The sequence below is a fragment of the Sinocyclocheilus grahami genome, unplaced genomic scaffold (assembly GCF_001515645.1).
Source record: "Sinocyclocheilus grahami isolate Dianchi unplaced genomic scaffold, SAMN03320097.WGS_v1.1 scaffold443.1, whole genome shotgun sequence".
In the NCBI taxonomy this organism is placed as follows: domain Eukaryota; kingdom Metazoa; phylum Chordata; class Actinopteri; order Cypriniformes; family Cyprinidae; genus Sinocyclocheilus; species Sinocyclocheilus grahami.
The window spans coordinates 357359-377620 of NW_015505622.1; the positions used below are offsets into that span (position 1 = coordinate 357359).

The 20262-nt window shown below is 36.0% G+C and overlaps 1 protein-coding gene, 1 long non-coding RNA gene and 1 other non-coding gene across 5 annotated transcripts; all 3 read right to left on the minus strand.

Moving 5' to 3' along the window:
* Window positions 1-1089: 1089 nt before the first annotated feature.
* Window positions 1090-10425, minus strand: LOC107552233 (glycogenin-1-like). Of its 2 annotated transcripts, none has more exons than XM_016234080.1 (9): window positions 10240-10425; window positions 8908-9046; window positions 8525-8699; window positions 8112-8274; window positions 6293-6419; window positions 5956-6154; window positions 5293-5454; window positions 2961-3095; window positions 1090-2252 (listed from the first exon to the last, which is right to left on the minus strand). In XM_016234080.1, exons 1-9 carry the CDS (start codon window positions 10244-10246, stop codon window positions 2127-2129), a joined length of 1233 nt encoding a protein of 410 aa, XP_016089566.1. In that variant the 5' UTR covers window positions 10247-10425; the 3' UTR covers window positions 1090-2126. The 2 variants fall into 2 exon arrangements, with proteins under 2 accessions (XP_016089566.1, XP_016089567.1); XM_016234081.1 differs by having other exon boundaries at window positions 8900-9046.
* Window positions 10426-11966: 1541 nt separating this feature from the next.
* LOC107552234 (uncharacterized) lies at window positions 11967-18622 on the minus strand. 2 transcript variants are annotated; one of them, XR_001604845.1, is made up of 12 exons: window positions 18561-18622; window positions 18403-18432; window positions 17841-17882; window positions 17462-17482; window positions 17305-17337; window positions 16967-17014; window positions 15573-15653; window positions 15349-15384; window positions 15207-15230; window positions 12996-13103; window positions 12358-12408; window positions 11967-12117 (listed from the first exon to the last, which is right to left on the minus strand). It is a non-coding gene; the product is annotated as an uncharacterized lncRNA (long non-coding RNA). The 2 variants fall into 2 exon arrangements; XR_001604846.1 differs by lacking the exons at window positions 11967-12117; window positions 12358-12408; window positions 12996-13103 and adding an exon at window positions 14392-14571.
* trnar-ucu (transfer RNA arginine (anticodon UCU)) lies at window positions 12569-12660 on the minus strand. The gene is given in 2 exon segments: window positions 12569-12604; window positions 12624-12660. It is a non-coding gene; the product is annotated as a tRNA-Arg (tRNA).
* Window positions 18623-20262: the final 1640 nt, after the last annotated feature.

A 20262-nucleotide genomic window follows, 5' to 3' on the forward strand; every position in this document is an offset into this window, starting at 1 on the left:
CATGGAACAATGCCCTTCTGCGCTTTAGGGAAATGGGTTAGAAATCAGAGGCAAAGGTTTTGTCAGGAGAGTGATGAAAAGAGAATGTCCTCTGGGGGAGTTATTGCACTGTCATGAGAATGTGTTACAGAGAAATAAAATAACAGAGATTCAAGGGGGTGATTCCTTTTTAGATTGTATGTTTACAACAAGCACCATCTTGGTCCATTATCCTGCCTTTGGGTGGACGTCCCATACAAATATGATGATTTTAACAGTCTGCATAAACAAAGGCCATCAAAGGCTTTTGCAATCTGCTATTAAATATAAATATCCATATGTATATTCTTCAAATACAACATTTGTGCCTAACAATATGAAGCAACATTATGGTATTTTTTTAATATGATCACTCTCTAGCCTCTGCTAATGACTATATAAACATTCTCTAACCAGTAAATAAGAGCAGTTCATTAAAATAGAACTTTTGGAAACTATCATGTAACTAAAGTTTTCTCAAATATGATGAACGCACAGAAATCACATGAGCCCTCATCTGATTTATGTTTTTTTTTTCAACAACATACATATTTTGAGAAGCTAGTAACTATATGTCCTCTATATATTCTCTAAAAATGTGGGAAAACATTTGTAACTGAAAATGTCTTTACTTCTGTCTCACTATGTGGTACACCTATGTTTGTTACCATGCATAGCTTTCATCAAATTCACACTTAGTCACAACTACAGCAGAATTATTCATATTGAAGTAACACAAAACTGTGTGGAAAGCAGGAAAAACTGTTGATCCCAACAACAAAACCACAGAACGTGGAAGAGGTCAAATAATCCTTATTGGATTCATTCATGAGTCTGAAACATGTTATGCTAGCACTGTTTACTTCGCTTCGTGGTACATGTGTATGTACCCGACCGTGAGACACAGCACAGGCAATCTTTCAGATTGCTAAACTTAAAAATAGTGAAAGCGTTTTTGTCCAGTGCCATATGTTGATGGACACAAAAGTACGGTTAAAATACACATTTAGAGTTCACTTAGATCTCTCTTGTGCTCAGTTTAGAACACATGAAGAGAGAGAGAGAGAGAGAGAGAGATCTTTCAGAAGGGAGGACCTCATTATGATTTATTGAACCAAATCAAATTAAAGATGCTCTCTAATTGACTGAGTAACATAAGCATAAATAGTTCATGACTTCAAAGAGCTATCGTGTTAACAAGGCAGAGCCAGAGGGTAATAAATGGAGCTAATATTAAAACGTGGAACAAGGGTTTAAAAACAAGGTTCCATCATAGAACTGGCTTAGACTTTGTCTGGCCTCTACGTTTGCTTACTATAAATGTCTGGCAGATAACATTTGGAGACAAGGTTGTGTTAAGCATCTCTGGAGAGAGACAAATATGTTTTATAAAACTCGGCGGTACAATACCTTTATGATTGTATTTCATCGTCTTTTGAAACATTTTCCAACTCAAGACTGTTATGCTTTGCCAGTGGAGTTTGTGGAGGTGTTAAAGCTAGAGTGTTTATAGACTGACCTCTAGTGGCAAAAAATGGCAATTTTGCTGTTGGGCACTGCAAAGAAAGACATGTTGAAGACCATTGTTTGTTAGGCGCGTTTCCTCTTGGTTGAAGGATTTGTTACATTATTTTTGCTGGACATTGACAATAAATACTAAATCATTCTTTCAGTTCTTTTCTCATGATTTAATAATCATTGATTAATACTTAAATAACTGATTTGAAAGAGTAAGTCAAAATGTCTCCCTTAACAGCTATAGAGCATATTTACAGTCAATTCTTTAAGAAAACTGCAAACAAAAGATCACAGCAAAGGCTAAATCATACAGATAGATCTGATCACGTGTAGGTTCATAATACACAAACTGAATTACTAGCTTTTTACATCTAGATGTTTACATTTATATACGAGACATTTTTCAGAGTATTTTTGATATGATCCAGTGATTGCTGCAAATACACAACAGAGGAGGAAAAAACAGCTATATTTGAGGAGGGGGAAATGTAACAGTTGTGATGATGACGGATATACTGTACAAACAAAACTATATAGAGATAGTGTTTTATATAATCTCATAAACACACATGCATCACATACACACACAATTAATCAAGGAACAGGTCAAGTTTCCTCATGATGTTGTTAAAGGCGTCTTTACCCATATAATCAGCACGACCTTCCTCCCACATGCGTCGATGCTCCAGGTCATCCACCTCTGTCTCAGCAGCAGCCTGCAATTTAAGGAATCATATGAAAAAATCTATCTTTAATAACAATATTGCTATCAAAATCATAATGATATGTAGTTCTGGGGGAGGGGGGGGGGGTATACTAGTGGATTCATGACTGCAAATTGAAGTCTAAAAACTGTGTTAATGAGCCACCATTAGATGGCGGTATTTACAAAAACAGACCCATCTCAAACTTCATTTTGTGAAGCAGTGTTATTTTAGTATAAACATTTTTTTAAATACTATTTCAGTTTTTATTCATATTTTGAAATAGTTTTATTTTCACATTTTCTAATTATATTTTAGTAAAAATATTTGTAATTTTGTGTTTTTGTCATTTTATTGTTTTTTTTATATATATTTCTAGTTTTTATTCAATTTTATTTCAGTTTATTTTAGTAAATCAAGTTAAACAAGCTAAATGAAAATGTCAAATGTTGCCTTGCCAACAAGCTGAAATAAAATAATTGTTAGTATTTTTATCTTTTGTTTCAGTTAAAGTTAATTTGATTTCAAATACCCCAATGTTCACTTTGTTTTTTTAGTTTTTTTTTTATTAATTTTTTTAAATTAACAAATTTTAACTTTTTGAAAAAAGCTCAGATACTAAAGTATCTTGGAAAGATGTGATAAGTATTAAAAGAACTACAACAACAAAATCAGCTATTTTCCCCATAAGCAGGTAAATCAGCATATTTTTCTACATACAGCTTCTCCAGTGGCTGTGGCAGAATCATCAGTAGTCTCTGGTTCTGTGAGCTCACTCTCTTGCTCAGATGGAGGGCTGACTACAGTAGGGGTCTCTTCAGTCTCCCCACCAGACAGGACATCAAAGAGAATATTCTGAGATGACGGATTGAATAAGTAAGTAAATAAATACATAGGCCTTCTCCTAAAACACCTTTTGCATGACAAAATATATGCACATTCACAATATATGCAATAAATTATTAATACAAAATCAGGATTTGGAGGTGGAAGAGGGGACTAAGATGGGGTGGGCACTGGGCAAGATATGAAATTGCAAACTTTAGCTTCTTAACTTTGCTTCGGCTGAAGTTATGTCATGACAACTCTCGGAGGGATTGGCATGGTCATGTACATGATAATGTTAATGTATTTGGTCTTGGCGGAATAGATCAGCTACGCTGCTGCTGCTGCGGCAGAGCAAGTATAGAGACTTGCTACTGCCAATACATCCACAACATGCTGCTGTAAGCATGTAAGAAATACTGCTGCTGCACATATAACACATATGAATAACCCCCATATAGCATACATGAATCACCTTGTAGCAGATCTATACAGGTGGAGCTGGGGAAGGTGGAGGGTTTCTGAAGTGCACTGCAAAACTGCTACAGCAAACAAAAGCCAGGTATTTGAATATTAAGCAGTAAGCTCATTGCCTACCAATACAGGAGAGAACCAATCAGCTGCCATGTGACAATGATGTCGCCAGGTCAGATTGAGCTAGACCAGGGTTGGGCAAAGTGGCCTGGAAGGGCCAAGTTTGCCCATCACTGAGCTAGACCTATCGGACTGCGCCATCTAGAGTTTCATGCCAGAACTCTGTATTTAGCTTAATATTGTATTTTTGTTCAATGCATGTGTTCATTTATTCATAAAAATTAGTTTGAAATCAAACAATAAGCAAAGACAAGCATGTATGTAGCATAAATGCTTAATGTAATGAATTTTAATTCATAAAGCATGTACACTCTTGTGAGGTAACGTAATGTGTATACTTATTCAAACAATATCTGCACTGGATTATACAGGGAATAGATTGAATGGATGGACAGCAAACTGACAACAATTGTATCCTTTACTTAGATCAAAGATTCTGGCCCAGTTTAATCGCTAAGCCTTTGCATTGCATGTAAACTGAACTCTTCGCATTCATTGTGTTTTTGCAACTAACTGATCCAGTTTATGTTCTCTTTGTGTTGTGGTGAGTCACTGTTGGGTGTGTCACTGGATTTGTCTAAAAGCCCAGAGGGCACAATACAATGTTAATGTATTTGGTCTTGGCGGAATAGATCAGCTACGCTGCTGCTGCTGCGGCAGAGCAAGTATAGAGACTTGCTACTGCCAATACATCCACAACATGCTGCTGTAAGCATGTAAGAAATACTGCTGCTGCACATATAACACATATGAATAACCCCCATATAGCATACATGAATCACCTTGTAGCAGATCTATACAGGTGGAGCTGGGGAAGGTGGAGGGTTTCTGAAGTGCACTGCAAAACTGCTACAGCAAACAAAAGCCAGGTATTTGAATATTAAGCAGTAAGCTCATTGCCTACCAATACAGGAGAGAACCAATCAGCTGCCATGTGACAATGATGTCGCCAGGTCAGATTGAGCTAGACCAGGGTTGGGCAAAGTGGCCTGGAAGGGCCAAGTTTGCCCATCACTGAGCTAGACCTATCGGACTGCGCCATCTAGAGTTTCATGCCAGAACTCTGTATTTAGCTTAATATTGTATTTTTGTTCAATGCATGTGTTCATTTATTCATAAAAATTAGTTTGAAATCAAACAATAAGCAAAGACAAGCATGTATGTAGCATAAATGCTTAATGTAATGAATTTTAATTCATAAAGCATGTACACTCTTGTGAGGTAACGTAATGTGTATACTTATTCAAACAATATCTGCACTGGATTATACAGGGAATAGATTGAATGGATGGACAGCAAACTGACAACAATTGTATCCTTTACTTAGATCAAAGATTCTGGCCCAGTTTAATCGCTAAGCCTTTGCATTGCATGTAAACTGAACTCTTCGCATTCATTGTGTTTTTGCAACTAACTGATCCAGTTTATGTTCTCTTTGTGTTGTGGTGAGTCACTGTTGGGTGTGTCACTGGATTTGTCTAAAAGCCCAGAGGGCACAATACTTTTAAAGGAGGTGGAGTTGATTTAGAGAAAGACTCAAAGCGAGAGGCGAATCGAAACTGCATAGTGTCACTTTTCACAGTTCTTCATTTCAGTTTTTCAAACCTTCATTTCTCTGTGCAGTACCACTTACCGATTCCTCTGACTTTTCAGATGAGCTAGAGCTGATTGTTAGTGAGTCCAAAGTCAGAGGTAGAGAGGGCATCATCATCTCTTTGTGGTGGGCTTCAGTGCTGCTCTTTTGGCTTTGTGATGGAGTCTGATGTGTCTGTGGAGAAACCAACTGCTGTGCTGACTGCAAACAAAGAGAAAGACCAGAGATGACAGACAGTTTAAATACAATTTAATATTAGGTCCATTAAACAAGATAATTATGCTAAAATGAAAATGCAGTCATCATTTACTCAACCTCATGTGGTTCCAAACCCATTAACTGCTTTATTCAATGGAACATAAAAAAAAAAGATTTTGGTTTCCCATTGACTTGTATAGACAAAAAAATACAATGGAAATCAAGTAAGTCATACATGTTTGGATTGACATGAGGGTGACTAAATGATGTATATTTAAAAAAAAAGGGGGGGGGGGGGGGGTTAGGGATGGACAATCCCTTTCTCAGTTGCAAGTGATTTGGTTTGGAACTTTGGTTTGTATTCCTTGAATGCAAAGTCGCTTTGGATAAAAGTGTCTGCAAAATGCATAAATCTAAGTTATAAGAACAGCTAAATGGCCCACGTAGGTATTATTACTATGAACAACATAAAAAAACAGGTATCTGATGTGATTGTATCCTTACATAGTCTTCATTCTTGTCATCCTTCTTAAATTGTAGCTGTCTTTGACTGTAGTACTCCACCCACCATAAATTCATAAATTGCTGAAAGTTCTTGCTGGAATCCCTTAAAGATGACTCATTGGCAGCCTGTGGATCATATGAAAGGTGCCAGGGCTTAGTCCCACCCAGGAAGTGGACAATTTTTGCATGGTGGCCATACCTGCACAAAACCAGAATGCGTATGTTTTATACTTGTGTATGTGTTAAATGTCATATATGATTAGTTACTAAACAGTTCACAAATACATCACATGACAAACTATTGGTATACTTAATAAGAGTTTGCTTGAAAACTTACTGCTGAAATGCTGGTAGATACGTGTAAATGGCACCGGCTGTGAGGTTGTACACAAATGGTAAATGCTTTCTGATATCTTTTACTGCCCAGTCACTGAAGAAAGTGTTTAAAATGCCCTGGTCTCCTCCTATACATGACACAACATGGCATAATAATGTCATTAATACATGTATTGGTAGTGCTAAATTATTGTGTAAAGAAAGAAAAAAATAAAGAAAGAAGTAATCAATCAATGCTGCATACACTACCATTCAAAGTTTGTGGTCAGTAAGATTTTTTATTTTTTTTGAAAGAAGCCTTGTGCTCATCAAGATTATAGTAGAATACAGTATGAAACATTAAAGGCATAGTTCACCCCAAAATTGTCATCATTTACTTATTCTCATGTCATTCCAAACCTGTATATGTTTGTATAATTATGTTGAACATTAAAGAAGATATTTTGAATAATATTGAAGAACCAAACTGTTGTTGGTCCCCATTGACGTCCATAGCATACTATGGAAGTCAATGGGGGACCATCAACTGTTTGACTACAAGCATTCTTCAAAATATCTTCTTTTATGTTCAACATAAGAAACTCATTCAGGTTTGGAATGACATGAGGGTGAGTAAATGATGACAAAATGTTAATTTTTGGGTTAATTATCATTTTAATATTACACAAAACTGTAATATTGTAATATATATATATATATATATATATATATATATGTAATATATAACCATCTCTGTTATATCTAAGATAAACTCTGGTAAAATTATTGAAATGCATTACATTTGTTAATTTATTTGTTGATCTATAAAAATTAGGGGTGTAACGGTTCAAATTACTCACGGTTCGGTTTGTATCACGGTTTTACAGTCATGGTTTCGGCACGGTTCGGTATGTGCCATTTTAGGGGGAAAAGGACTATACTGTCAAATAAAGAAAATAAGAACAAATAATCCAACTACAAGCAACAGCACAAATAAATACAATAGAGCAAAGATAAACAAAATGAAGAGTGCTTTGAAGGTTTTTTAGGTAGGTCTAACATTAGTTTTTTAGGTACAGAAATTGAATAAAGTAATGAATGTAAAATAACATTGCATATTTGACTACATAAATTGACGATTAATCCTTATTAAAGTTACTTAAGCTATTCAGTCAAAAGCAGTGAGTGATTTCCTTGTTGATTTTGGCCTGTCTAATTAATATTCATGAGCCTCTCTTCTGAGTGACGCACGGCCAGGCCAACCACAGGTAACTAGGGTCAGCGACGATAAAATTGTAATATATATATATATATATATATATATATATATATATATATATATATATATATATATATATATATAAAGTAATATATTTTCAAATGTAATTGATTCCTTTGATGCAAAGCTGAATATTCAGCAGCCATTACTCCAGTCTTCAACATCACATGATTCTTCAGAAATCATTCCAAGATGCTGATTTGCTGCTTGAGAAACATTTCTGAATGTTTTCAGGATTCTTTGATAAATTGAAAGTTCAAAAGAACTGCATTTATTTGAAATCTTTTGCGATATTTGGAATGCCTTTACTGTCACTTTTGATCAATTGGATGCATCTTTGCTGAATAAAATAATTCATTTCTTTCAAATGAAATCTTACTGAAACCTTTGAATGGTAATGTATATGCGCTTCTCTTGTTGTTTTTAAAGATAAAAAAATACAAATGTGACAAAACAGCATTTGAGGCTAATTAAAGTTCCAACAGGCTTTGAGTGCATCCAATTTAGCCTGAACTTAAAAGATCTGAATGTAATATCAGCTAAATATAACTGTGTGATTCACCATCAAAGCTGCCGTGCTGTGCAGTGTGTTCCAGTATTTGGGTATGGGTATTCAGGGAGGGCCTAAACACAAATACCCCAGAGTTGAAGCAATCCGGCCAGCCTGGATCAGGAGCAGCAGACAATTCTTCATATTCAAACAGCTCATCAACATTACAGAGTACCTGCGGCACAGAGTTATATTACAGCCACATTTTGGGACCAACACCTCATGCATTATTCTCTAAAAGTCTAAAATTCTCTAAAAGGTTACCTGCACTGTAACATATGTTAATTTTATTATTGCCTATTGTGAATACAAGGCTATTAATAAAAAGCCTATAACTTTGCTTTTGGATATATACTGTATGTTCCTAAAGCAAAAACTTTGAACACCTTAGTGTTTAGTAGCCATCTTTACTGTCAAGTACTCACGAGTGTGTCTGCATCCAAGAACACACACTTGCTGTACTGTGTAAGGGTCCAGCAGTGGAGTTTGGTGAAGGTGACCCCCAGTTCAGGACGTCGCAGCCAGGTGAGATGAGTCTGGTCTCTACTGTCCAACACATCTACCACTACAACTTCATCAAACACGTCCTCCAGGGCCAATCTAGGCAAATGCATAAAAATCAATGAGCCAAATAAGTCAAAGACAATCCAAGACAGATGGGAAGCAACCGAAAATAAAATTAATGTTGCACTGAAAACTATTACAGACTTGCAAACGCATGGCAAGGTATAATTAAAAGCAGGGTACAGCATGGGATTTACATTAATGTTGTTTCAAAATGAATGGTGGAGGATAGTTACCCTCTCACCTTGATGCTCTGGAAACATTGGGGGAAACCATAGCCACTAACTTCCTTGATGTTCCATGCCTGCGCAAACTTTTGCCTACCACTAAACATCCCATGCTATAGGCATCTGTGGTGGCCAGGGTCACAAAGGCCTGAGCCTCTGAGAGACAGATAAAACATCAGACAGAAATGGTAAAAACAGAGGTCAAACATGCAGTAAATGTGCTTTGGGTCAACTTATATAATATACCATATGCATTACTAGTCAAAAACATTTTTTTTTAGACACATCTGACTTAAACGATGATCTTATATTTTAACCGAACTTTTGTTTTATTCCTAAATGCATGAAATTAGTATTATTATTAAAAAAATTTGACAAAATGGACCAGATAGTGAATGAAAAGAAGTCATAAAATTATTTATAATAACCTTCCATGGTCACATTTTATTTTAAGGTCCAGTTCTCACTATTAACTAACTATCAACTGCAACTTTTGCCTCAATAAACTCCTAATTTGCTGCTTATTAATAGTTAGTAAGGTAGATGTTAAGTTTAGCTATTAGGGATGAAAAATATGGTCACGCAGAATATGTGCCTTATAATAAACAGCCAATATGTTATTAATAGGCATGCTAATAAGCAACTAGTTAATAGTGAGAATTGGTCCCTATAATAAAGTGTTACCGGTTCCATATAACATTTGTTAACATGAACAATTAAAAATACTTCTGAAGCATTTAGAAATCTTAGTAAATGTTAATTTCAACATTATTAAAATCAAAAGTTGCATCTGTTAATGTTTTTTAATGTGCCTGAGCTAACGTGAAGTAACAATGAATGCATTTTTATTAATACATACTATAACAAATGCATTGTATAAAAAAAAGTGTGTCCACCTTTTGACTTGCATTAACAAGGAAGTTTTCCAAATGCATGGCACTCAAGGTCTCAAGTTTAACTCAATGGCCCATCACAATCAGGCGCCAGTGTGAGCTGGTTACTGATATACACTATCTATCACCACTGTTGTCTTCCTGTCCCCTTTTTCATTGGCAGACAAAGGAAGCCGATGGCACAATGACTCTTCACTGTATGGCCAGTGATTGAACTTAGAATGAAACAACAGGTTTGAAATGCAAATAGAGTGCATACTGTTGGTGACAGCACATGGAATAAACAATTTCTTTCAAACGCCAATTTCATGTAAATAACTAAATTTGCTTGAATATGTCAAAACACATCACACACCCTACCCAGTCAAGGATTTAAGGGTGCTCAATTAGGCTATATTTTTTTACAGTCTAGTGTATGATATTTGGACGAAAACGGTATAAGAAGGGTGAACTTACCCGCCATCTCAGTTTTTATATCGCTCTTCTGAGTAATGAGGGAAATCTGTATGGAACAAGTGCTATAAAGCAAATAGCAGCGTTTAAAATAAATGGCAAGTCGATGAAACGATAGTCGTGCTATCTTCAAATAGCAGCGCGCCTCAGTCCATGCTCAATGACAAGTGAAAACTGTTAGTAGCCTAACGGTCACGCGACAGGGGTCATTCAACCCCCACTACTACGATTGAACATAGATCTACCGTTATCGATTATAGACTCATATAACTTATTATGCTGAATACTGAAAGAAGGAAAACAAGCGCGGCGCTGAATGAAAGAACACAATGTTTCAGCAACATCAGAATGAACAATATGCTTAATCCAGAAATGGACACATACTTTATTTGGTTAAGAAAAGCAAATGCATATTTTAGACACTTTATTATACATACAATAAATCATCAATCATAATTTCTCTGGATGGTAAAAGAGGTGCATTACACACGCATTCGATTTTAAACATCCATCTTCAGCCGTATTTACAGTAATAAGAGTATTTTTATAATTACCTTGTCTATTAATCCATTCAAATGTAAAAATAAAAACGCAAATGATACAGAAATTAGTTGGCATCCCATAATTTTAAACTAGTTACATTTTATTTGGTTACACTTTATTTCGATAGTCCACTTTAGACATTCTACTAACTATAAGTAACTTTGTAACTTTTATTTCGATAGTCCACTTTAGACATTCTACTAACTATAAGTAACTTTGTAACTACATGTCAACAAATTCTAATTAATTTGCAACTACATGTCTACTAACTCTCAGAGTAGACTGTTAGGGTAGGTTTAGGGTTAGTAGAATAAGTTGAAATATACTTGCAAAGTTTCTGATAGTCAGTATGTTGTATGTTGTTGACCCATCAAAATAAAGTGTTAAAAGATATTAAGCAGACAGTCTACTAATACTCTAATGACTGCTAGTTGACATGTAGTTGCAAAGTTACTTACTGTTAGTAAAATGTCTAAAGTGGACTATCGAAATAAAGTGTTACCTTAGTTGACATTTTGCCATTAGTAACTCGTAGATTCTCATCAGCATACACTCTTAAAAATAAAGGTGCTTCACGATGCCATAGAAGAACCTTTTTGTCTAATTGGTTCCATAAAGAACCTTTAACACCCGAAGAACCTTTCTGTTTCACAAAAGGTTCTTTGTGGTGAAAGAAGGTTCTTCAGATTATTAAAAGGTAAGAAAGAGATGGTTCTTTAAAGAACCTTTGACTGAATGGTATGGTTCTATGGCATCGCCATACATTATCAGCAACCTCATCCTCCTCTTCCTCATTGTCTTCTGTTTGATTGGGAAAGAAGGCAGTTTCTTATTCAGAGTAAAGCAAGAATGAACAAAAGCCTAACTGATGCATTCATCTATATATAGACAGCTTGCGCTTTACAGAAGCAAGTCCCTGGCTTATGCAACTTGCTGTACTTCTACAAAAAGTGTAACAATTTGTCATTTTAAAGTGCATTATCTTACATTGGCACTATCTGAAATACTAAAAGAACACTAAAAGCCATTTAGTGACTCTACCTCCTCTAAAGATGAACAATTAGTTACACAAAAGATTGAATACAGAATAAAAAATACATTCTTAAACAAAATAAAGATTAGAGTCAATACAACTTAGATAATCCAATAAAAAAAAGAAAGAAAAGAAAAACACACTTACACTAAGATTCTTAAAACATTAGTTTTAAACCAGCCTTTCATGTAACAGATGTTTCCCATAGGGTTAGGCTCTCCATAGCTGTACATGCTCAGTGTGCATATATACTTTCAGTGTGCAGATCCAACGCAGTTACGATGAACGGAGCAGGTTGCTGAAAACTTTGGGAGAGAAAATAGTAAATGAGGTTATCTACTAGGTGAGACTTGCATCAGAAAACATGAAATCCATTTAAAAGAAAGCTGGTCAAAGAAACAGAACTTCTCTCCATGTTATGAGCGAAGGTTGAAAAAAAAAAGATAACTTTGTATAGGACATGGTGTCAGAACTGCATTCTTAAATTCCCATTAAGCTTAAAACATAACAAAGGAAAAATAAATCATTACAATAAAACATCGTACCTTGAGGATCAGACTGAGTACCACGGGTTTTGCCACTCTCTGGATCCTCCCCTATAAGAAAAGGTACTTTTTAGCTTATCCCATGATTTAATTTTGTTAAAGCCATTTTCATAAATCCTGTTACTAAAGTCTTATGTTCACATAACTTACACTTGGACAACACCGTACTAATTGTACGGTTAGCCTCTTTTTAACACTCTCTCAAAAAACACGACTCTGGTGGGACTCGAACCCACAACCTTTGAATCACTTCTCTAAGTGTAGCTTAGAAGTCCAATGCGCTATCCATTGCGCCACAGAGCCACTTGTTGAGGGCCCGAGGGCTTTTGTTATACAAGCAAAGCAGTTAAACTGCTTACCACGTCATACGCCCAACCCCCACTTCCTCTACAAGAGCTGCTGCTAGTTGAGCTACCTCAAAACAACCCAAGTACTGTGGCTCCCACAAGTGTTAATATACAATTGTGAATCAAATGATTCAAATGTTTTAAGAGTAAAAAAAGTTTGAAATCTAAAGAGGTGTTTTGTTTTTGCAATCAGAACGGATCAAAAAAGTAAGCAACTTTTATAAATCAAAACCAAGGTAGTGCTTATATAAAGATTCTGATTCTTTCACTGAAGAAAAGTGCCAAACTCACCTCCTTGTACTTTGAAACACAGTTTCTTTTTCTGGTAAGCAAAGTAACTTGAGGCGGCACCGAGGAGAGCAACACCCACAGAACTGATGATGGCAGTCATGGCTCCGCCTGTGGGATACATTTAAAGTGATAGAACACATAATAAAAGAGAACAAGGGCTGGTTTTAAAAAGAGTGTGCAATTTTTTAAATGGCTTCATCGGTTACTAATTAGAGCTTGATAACAAAACTACAGCAACATGGGAATATAACAGGAGGGCAAGCAAACGGTAATAGTTTTGGCCAGTAGGGGGTGCAACGGCTGTTTCCTATTCTCCACAGAAAACTTGGCAAATGTTACTGTAAGTATTGTTCTTCAACTAGACCTGTTTTTAATTGAACAGATATAGCAACTAGTACAGTTTACAGCACGCATACAGACATACTTAGGGTTTTGCCTCATTTAAAATCATACAGTCACTAAACCAAATGATTTAATTGTACTATAGAAAGAGAGAGATTCATAATACTAAAAGTGAGTCTACATATTTGAAATTGTGCAATTTACTAAGCTAGAAATTTAGTTGTTGAGTTGTTGTGATATCACTGGGGCATGTTATCCAGTGTAAACATGCTAGGCGTTGCCTGCTAAACTCATTTTTGTGTATGCACACACATCACACATGCAGGAGGAGGTCAACCGACTAAGCAAACTACTTATCTAATCTAATGACTGCAAAATAATTTCAGATCTGAAGCGATGCAGATTTGTCTCCCTAAACTTCAGGCAGCTAGATAAGAGGCAACTGCTAATTAGCTGGCAGGCCAGTGATCTTCACACATGCTCAGTACATTCTCACTGTGCCATTGTTGATGGTGTTTACACAGCGAGATGTGCTGACAATTAAAAGAACAGGTCGCAGCTGTAGGGCCGTGACTATGACATTAACCAAACAGAGGGAATTCTCATATTTCACTTTATTAAAAAGAATCACAGATACAAAAAAGCTGCTAAAATGTTTCAAGAAATCGAAGAGTGACAGAAAATAGCTACTTCTGTGGAAAAGAAACCAGACAAACCGTGAGCCTGAACAAAAACTGAGAACGAAGAACAAACACCAAAGAATCCAAATGTTATGAAATGTGATTCCAATCATATTTTTTACAGATGCGTCTCAGTCTGGATGGCTCTGGCTGCTCAAATAGGATTTCAAATGGTCTTTTGCGACATGCTGCATGGTATATACAATATATACTAGTCTCCTCCATTGCAGAGTTTTTCTTGTGCAACAGAGGAGTTTCGCAACTGTGATTTGACAGACGCTTATTTGGCATTCGAGATGTCTGTTTTGAAATCCTCATCAAAAATGTGGGCACGTCTGCGTCATAACCAAAGCAACCCATGCAGATAAAAGCAAAGAAGGTTGCTATCCAGGATAGTTAGAGCTCTGCTTTTTCCTCTGTTACATTCAGAAGTCCCCGTAACTGCTCTAGCACGGGATTTACTATTTGATTAAACTGGGAAATCCAAGCACTGAGGCCTTCTGGTATATTATCGACTAGCATCTTGATAATCTGGAGCCACTGCTGGTTAAGATCTGCAACGACAGGCAATCGAAGCAGAGATTTAGGGCACAGCCACTGGCAGAATGAACAGGCAAAACAATCAGTCTTCAAATATACTAAAAGTACAGCATACGACTATTCACCAACCATTTACTATTCCGACACATGCAGAACACATCTGCCAGCGGAAAACCTCAACATGTACTACCCACAATAATTGTTTTTGTCTGTTGAACCGCCCTGTCCTTATATAAGAACTGTGTGACAGTTAGTCATCAGACTAGTGCAGTTTTCATGGTCTTGCTATGTAGGCTAAAATATTTTAGCTTTGTGGTCAGACTCATGAACTCTCTCATTCTTGATTAAAGAAATAATCTGAAGCAGGGGATATGCGAACTCCACTGGGAAAGACAACAACACTGGCACGTAAACCAAGCTTCGGAAAGGACAAACAGCTAGAAGTGAAGTGAGGAACAGAGAGTGAGTGAGAGCTAAACAAAGACACTTCCCAGAGGCACTCATTTTCATATATTTTGGTGGACTCCTTAGGTAAACTCCATAACAACCTTCACTTTGTGGCCAACAGTTTTTCCAAAACAATTACTGATAGATGGACTTAAAATCTTAAGTACACTTTGAATAAAATGAATACATGCTTAATATTTACCTTGAGGTTGATTAGAGGCTCCACCTAATGAGAAACATAAATTAATTTCAAGAAAATCTTACTATTCAAGATTACAAAATAAAAATGAAAAGTTATCACACCATATTGCAAGTATTTGCCATAAATGTAAGGAAATAAATACCATTTTCATTAGACTGAGGAACATCTCCTGCTCGTCCTTAAAGCAAACCAAAAACCACAGTCAGATTCATTCAAAGCACTGATGTACTTCATAGAAAACATATTTAATAACCAATGCTTTCAGGTTAAAGTAATTGTGACTGCATTTGGGGCTTGCAAATGGGTTGGACTTGAAACTTGGCTAAATCGGAGTCATAGAAACTTAAGAAAAATAATGATGCAAACCTCCACTTTGGCCTCCATCGGGCTTGTATTCACCCCCTTCGTTCACATCAAAGAGGTCTTTGTCATCAAAAGTTCCACCACCTTGATAAAAAATAAATGCAAAGTTTCATGAGAACAGCAGTGTAATAGACTTTTTGAAGTGTAAAAAATACACTATTTTTAACACAATTTTGTCTCTTCACTGAATTGAAAATGACACTAAAACAATTTATGTGCACACATTTTATCAGTCGGACACAGACACAAACACTTAAAGGAATCTTGGTGTTCATGCGTTTCTTTTAATGACAGCAGTCAATATACCAATTGAACAATTATTTGAACTGTACATTGAACTAAACATCGGAACATTTATTTTTATGACAATTATCTACAAAGTGTGCAGCTTTAAAAAAAAAAAAAAAAAAACTTTTTTCAGGTGGTTGACGCAACATTTTCTGATGCACGCTCTCTGTCCGCTGGATTAAGTGTGTTCACCTGTGTGTGTGTGTGTGTGTGTGCGTGCGCACGCATCGGGGCGGAACTCCGCCGTGTGCGATACAGAGAGCAGAGGAGAATTGTAAACGCGTGACCATGTAGAGGCAGAAATGATATGCCGTCTTGTAAATAAGATAAATAACATAAGGCTATTTAGTTTGTTTAATAAAAGAACAAGGTATAGACCTGTTTTATAGGAACGGTAACCTTAAATGACTTCTGTTGTGATCTGGCGCTATACAGAAAATAAAATTAAATAAAATTAACTTGGCACTGGGAAAATGGGCATCCAATGACCCTTTAACAGGAAGGAAGATCTACAGGAGCAGGGTTGAAGAACCCTGGTCTTTTCCCGAGTAATTAAAGACAGCTCCATAGCTCTTCATTTGACCTCTGTTGTACTTTGCCTCTTAGTTGCCGCTTTCAGCTATATTTATTTTTTTTTTACTTAATTTAACACAACTGTGGCTGTCACAAGCGGTCATGTTCGCACATGACTGTTGGGGGGGGTTAACAATAGGTGATAAGACTGTGTGTGAACTGATTTTAGGCTAACATTGTAGCTCTACTTGTGTTTTGCTCAATATGATATTAAGTGGTAGATCAGTGGGCTTACTGCAGTTGTATATCAAAGTAAGATTTTACTTGCTACAAAATCTATTTTTTTTTTTTATGTTCACTTTTTCAGTCATTACATTTACAGTTAAGATCAAATTACATTGTATTTTGGTGGCTTGATAGTAAACAACTTCAAAAAAACATTGCAATAAATTAATTCATGTAACTGAAGGCATGCATTATTATTAAAAATAGACAATGTGCACTCCATTTTTTTTCTCTCTCATAAACATAGTAAAAATAACTCAGAAATTACACCATTACAAGACCCTAACAAACAGATGTTGGCAGAAACATACCAGTTCCTCTCTCTTTGGGTGGGACCACAGGCTTTTTGGGCTCAGTATCTGGAAAGAGTGGGGAAAAATACAAAGAAAACGTATGGCATAATCTGTTAGTCTTTCAGATCATTCTAAATAGCACCTTTAAAACAAGAAAAACAGGAAAACTAATAGCACTGGTAGTAGCCATAAATAACAGCTAATTGTAGCGTTACATGACTATTTAATGAAACATTAATACCCAATATCTATTTTTTTTCTTAAAGAAAGCAAGAAAGAAAATGTAAACATAACAAAAATGCACACTACACACAGCCTGGAAGTTCCAGAGAAAATGCAAAAACACTTATTTTTACCTGGACCAAATGCGTCAGACAGATCGAAGTCACCTGAGAATGAAAACATCATGTTAGTTTTTACATTGGTAGCTTGATTACTGTACAAAAATGAAGTAACACCTGATTTGAAGTAGAAACTAATTGACAGTGACGTGTATGCATATGTATATTTTACCTCCAGATGGTTTCTTTTTATCTGCAAATAATATAAAAAAGGAAAAATGCAGTACATTAATTGTATTAAAGCACGTATTTACAAACAAGACAAAAACCATCGATAAATTACATTAAATGAGCTCAATAAAAACCTCCAAATAAATGCACTTTGGATCACTTAAACATTACTATACAATCTGGCAGCATTTCATTTAACAGTGTAACCTTGTTACACATACTTACTTTCAACTAACCCTAAACTTTAACACTAACCCATGTTGCTAATTACTATTTCTTTAATATACGATAACACTACAGTAAGGGCACCTTAAAATAAAAGTGTAACCCACAAACTTTACACATAATTACATAAACACCTCAGTATAATGTTCTCTTACCATCTTCTGATTTGGGGGGAACCACTGCAGGTTTTTTAGGGTCTGTGTACAACAAACAATGGTCAAAGTTTTTTTCATTTTGAATTTAGGGTAATTCAAGTTTAGTTATTAAACTGAAGACCAAGGCATGGTGGAATTTCAATTGGCATAACAGAGGAATTTACAGAACTGCAATTTAAAGAAATTCAACTGCATGCAGCTGCAGAATTTAATTAGTCCAATTTTTCCACAAAACCATTACTTTTTTTTTTTGAGTAATTACAAAATTAAATGAAAAACAATTCAAATCTCCAAAGGTGGTGTTCATTTTGCCATGCAGTGCTACAAAATGTCTATCATGTTACAGAGGGAAGAGGTAAAGCTTATACAGGACATTTCCAATTAAAATACATAAACAAATGAGGACATGAATAAACAATGAGTTTAATCAATGCACTGATCATCATATATTCAGCAGGCCCTAATAGAGGAAACCACAAAAGTTTGATCAAATTAAAGACTAACATGACCACAATTTATTTAAACTCTATTTGTGAATATCTCTGAGCTCAAACGGTCTTACCCAAATCGAAGGCATCTGAAAGATCAAATCCTACAAGAGCAAGACAAAACCAAGACCATTAAATAAGACTTTGAATATACTACCATGTGCCTAACTCAATCAATACAATTATGAAATATAGCAACTAAAATATGTTTGAGCGTAATGTTAAAGGTTACCTGATTCTGGGTTTTTCGGTGGGGCTGGTTTCACTGTTGGCTTCGCAGGGGCTTAAGATCATAATAATATTGTTAATTGTTTGAAACGACAACATAAATAATGATATACTAGAACAATATACACAGAAACAAGGTTGGAAGTATGGTGTTCCACATTTGCTTGCCACTGTATGTATCTATTGTGTGTCGTATTAGATTCACATTGTGACCAAACCCTCCCAACCCTTGATGTGACAAACCAAAACTGTATGTAAAATTACTGTTACCATAAAAATATGAAACAAATGTTTTCGGATGTACACTACACACGACACGCGATGTTAAGCATGCGACTGTGGGCCTGCCACACGAAACACCCTGGCAGAGGCCGCATCCTGTGGCTTACGTTGCCAGGGCAATGGACTGTTTTCAATATGGTCTACGCAAAACCCAAGATGATGACTGGTGGTTGAGTCACAACTGAAACCAGAGCGATTATTTTATCTGGGTGCATGTTTATGCAATTGTCTTGCATTGCATAAAAAAATTATTTGGGAAGAACTACATTTAGAGTTTGGGAAAAGCGAAAATTCAGGCAAACTTGAGTGATGCAAGTATTACTTGTAAAATATTACAATTAAAATTTGGGTGTGTCTGATTTTGCTTGTGACAAAATCTGCTCTGGCCTGTACACTATGCCTGTTGTGCTGCTCTCTGAGCATTTCTCAGAATTAAAACACTAAGCCAGCAAGAAGAAACTAATCTCAGATCGTGCCAAAACATCAATGTCCCATTTAGTACAAAAGAGAGTAGCTGTGGTTTACTTGGAATTTGACAGTTCGAAAACCCCACCCAGCAATACACTGTATGTATCTATTGTGTGTCGTATTAGATTCACATTGTGACCAAACCCTCCCAACCCTTGATGTGACAAACCAAAACTGTATGTAAAATTACTGTTACCATAAAAATATGAAACAAATGTTTTCGGATGTACACTACACACGACACGCGATGTTAAGCGTGCGACTGTGGGCCTGCCACACGAAACACCCTGGCAGAGGCCACATCCTGTGGCTTACGTTGCCAGGGCAATGGACTGTTTTCAATATGGTCTACGCAAAACCCAAGATGATGACTGGTGGTTGAGTCACAACTGAAACCAGACCCATTTTATCTGGGTGCATGTTTATGCAATTGTCTTGCATTGCATAAAAACATAATTTGGGAAGAACTACATTTAGAGTTTGGGAAAAGCGAAAATTTAGGCAAACTTGAGTGATGCAAGTATTACTTGTAAAATATTACAATTAAAATTTGGGTGTGTTTGATTTTGCTTGTGACAAAAAAAATTTGTGTTGCTCTCTGAGCATTTCTCAGAATTAAAACACTAAGCCAGCAAGAAGAAACTAATCTCAGATCGTGCCAAAACATCAATGTCCCATTTAGTACAAAAGAGAGTAGCTGTGGTTTACTTTGAGACTCACTGCAAAAACACAGAAAGTCATGTGATCAAGTTTTTTTAGCACACTGTTCAAGGCAACTTAACTGATAATGCAGAGCAAAATTTGATGTTTTTGGGGGAAAAAAACTATTTTTCTGTGACCTTCAAAGTCTAACCTGAGATTTGAGTTGCTTCCCAAGCTATAAAGATACCAAACAATGAGAAAGTTGTTATCATTGGTTCATTAACAATATTGTGTTCGTGTTTGCCAAAATTATT

Excerpts from the sequence above, each read along its gene's own strand:
- LOC107552233 (XM_016234080.1), bottom strand. Across the intron at positions 8,700-8,907 it reads AATGTTTCCAGAGCATCAAG|ATTGGCCCTGGAGGACGTGT; the intron begins GTGAGAGGGTAA and ends GCATTTGCCTAG. Across the intron at positions 2,253-2,960 it reads CCACAGCCACTGGAGAAGCT|GCTGCTGCTGAGACAGAGGT; the intron begins GTATGTAGAAAA and ends CTTAAATTGCAG.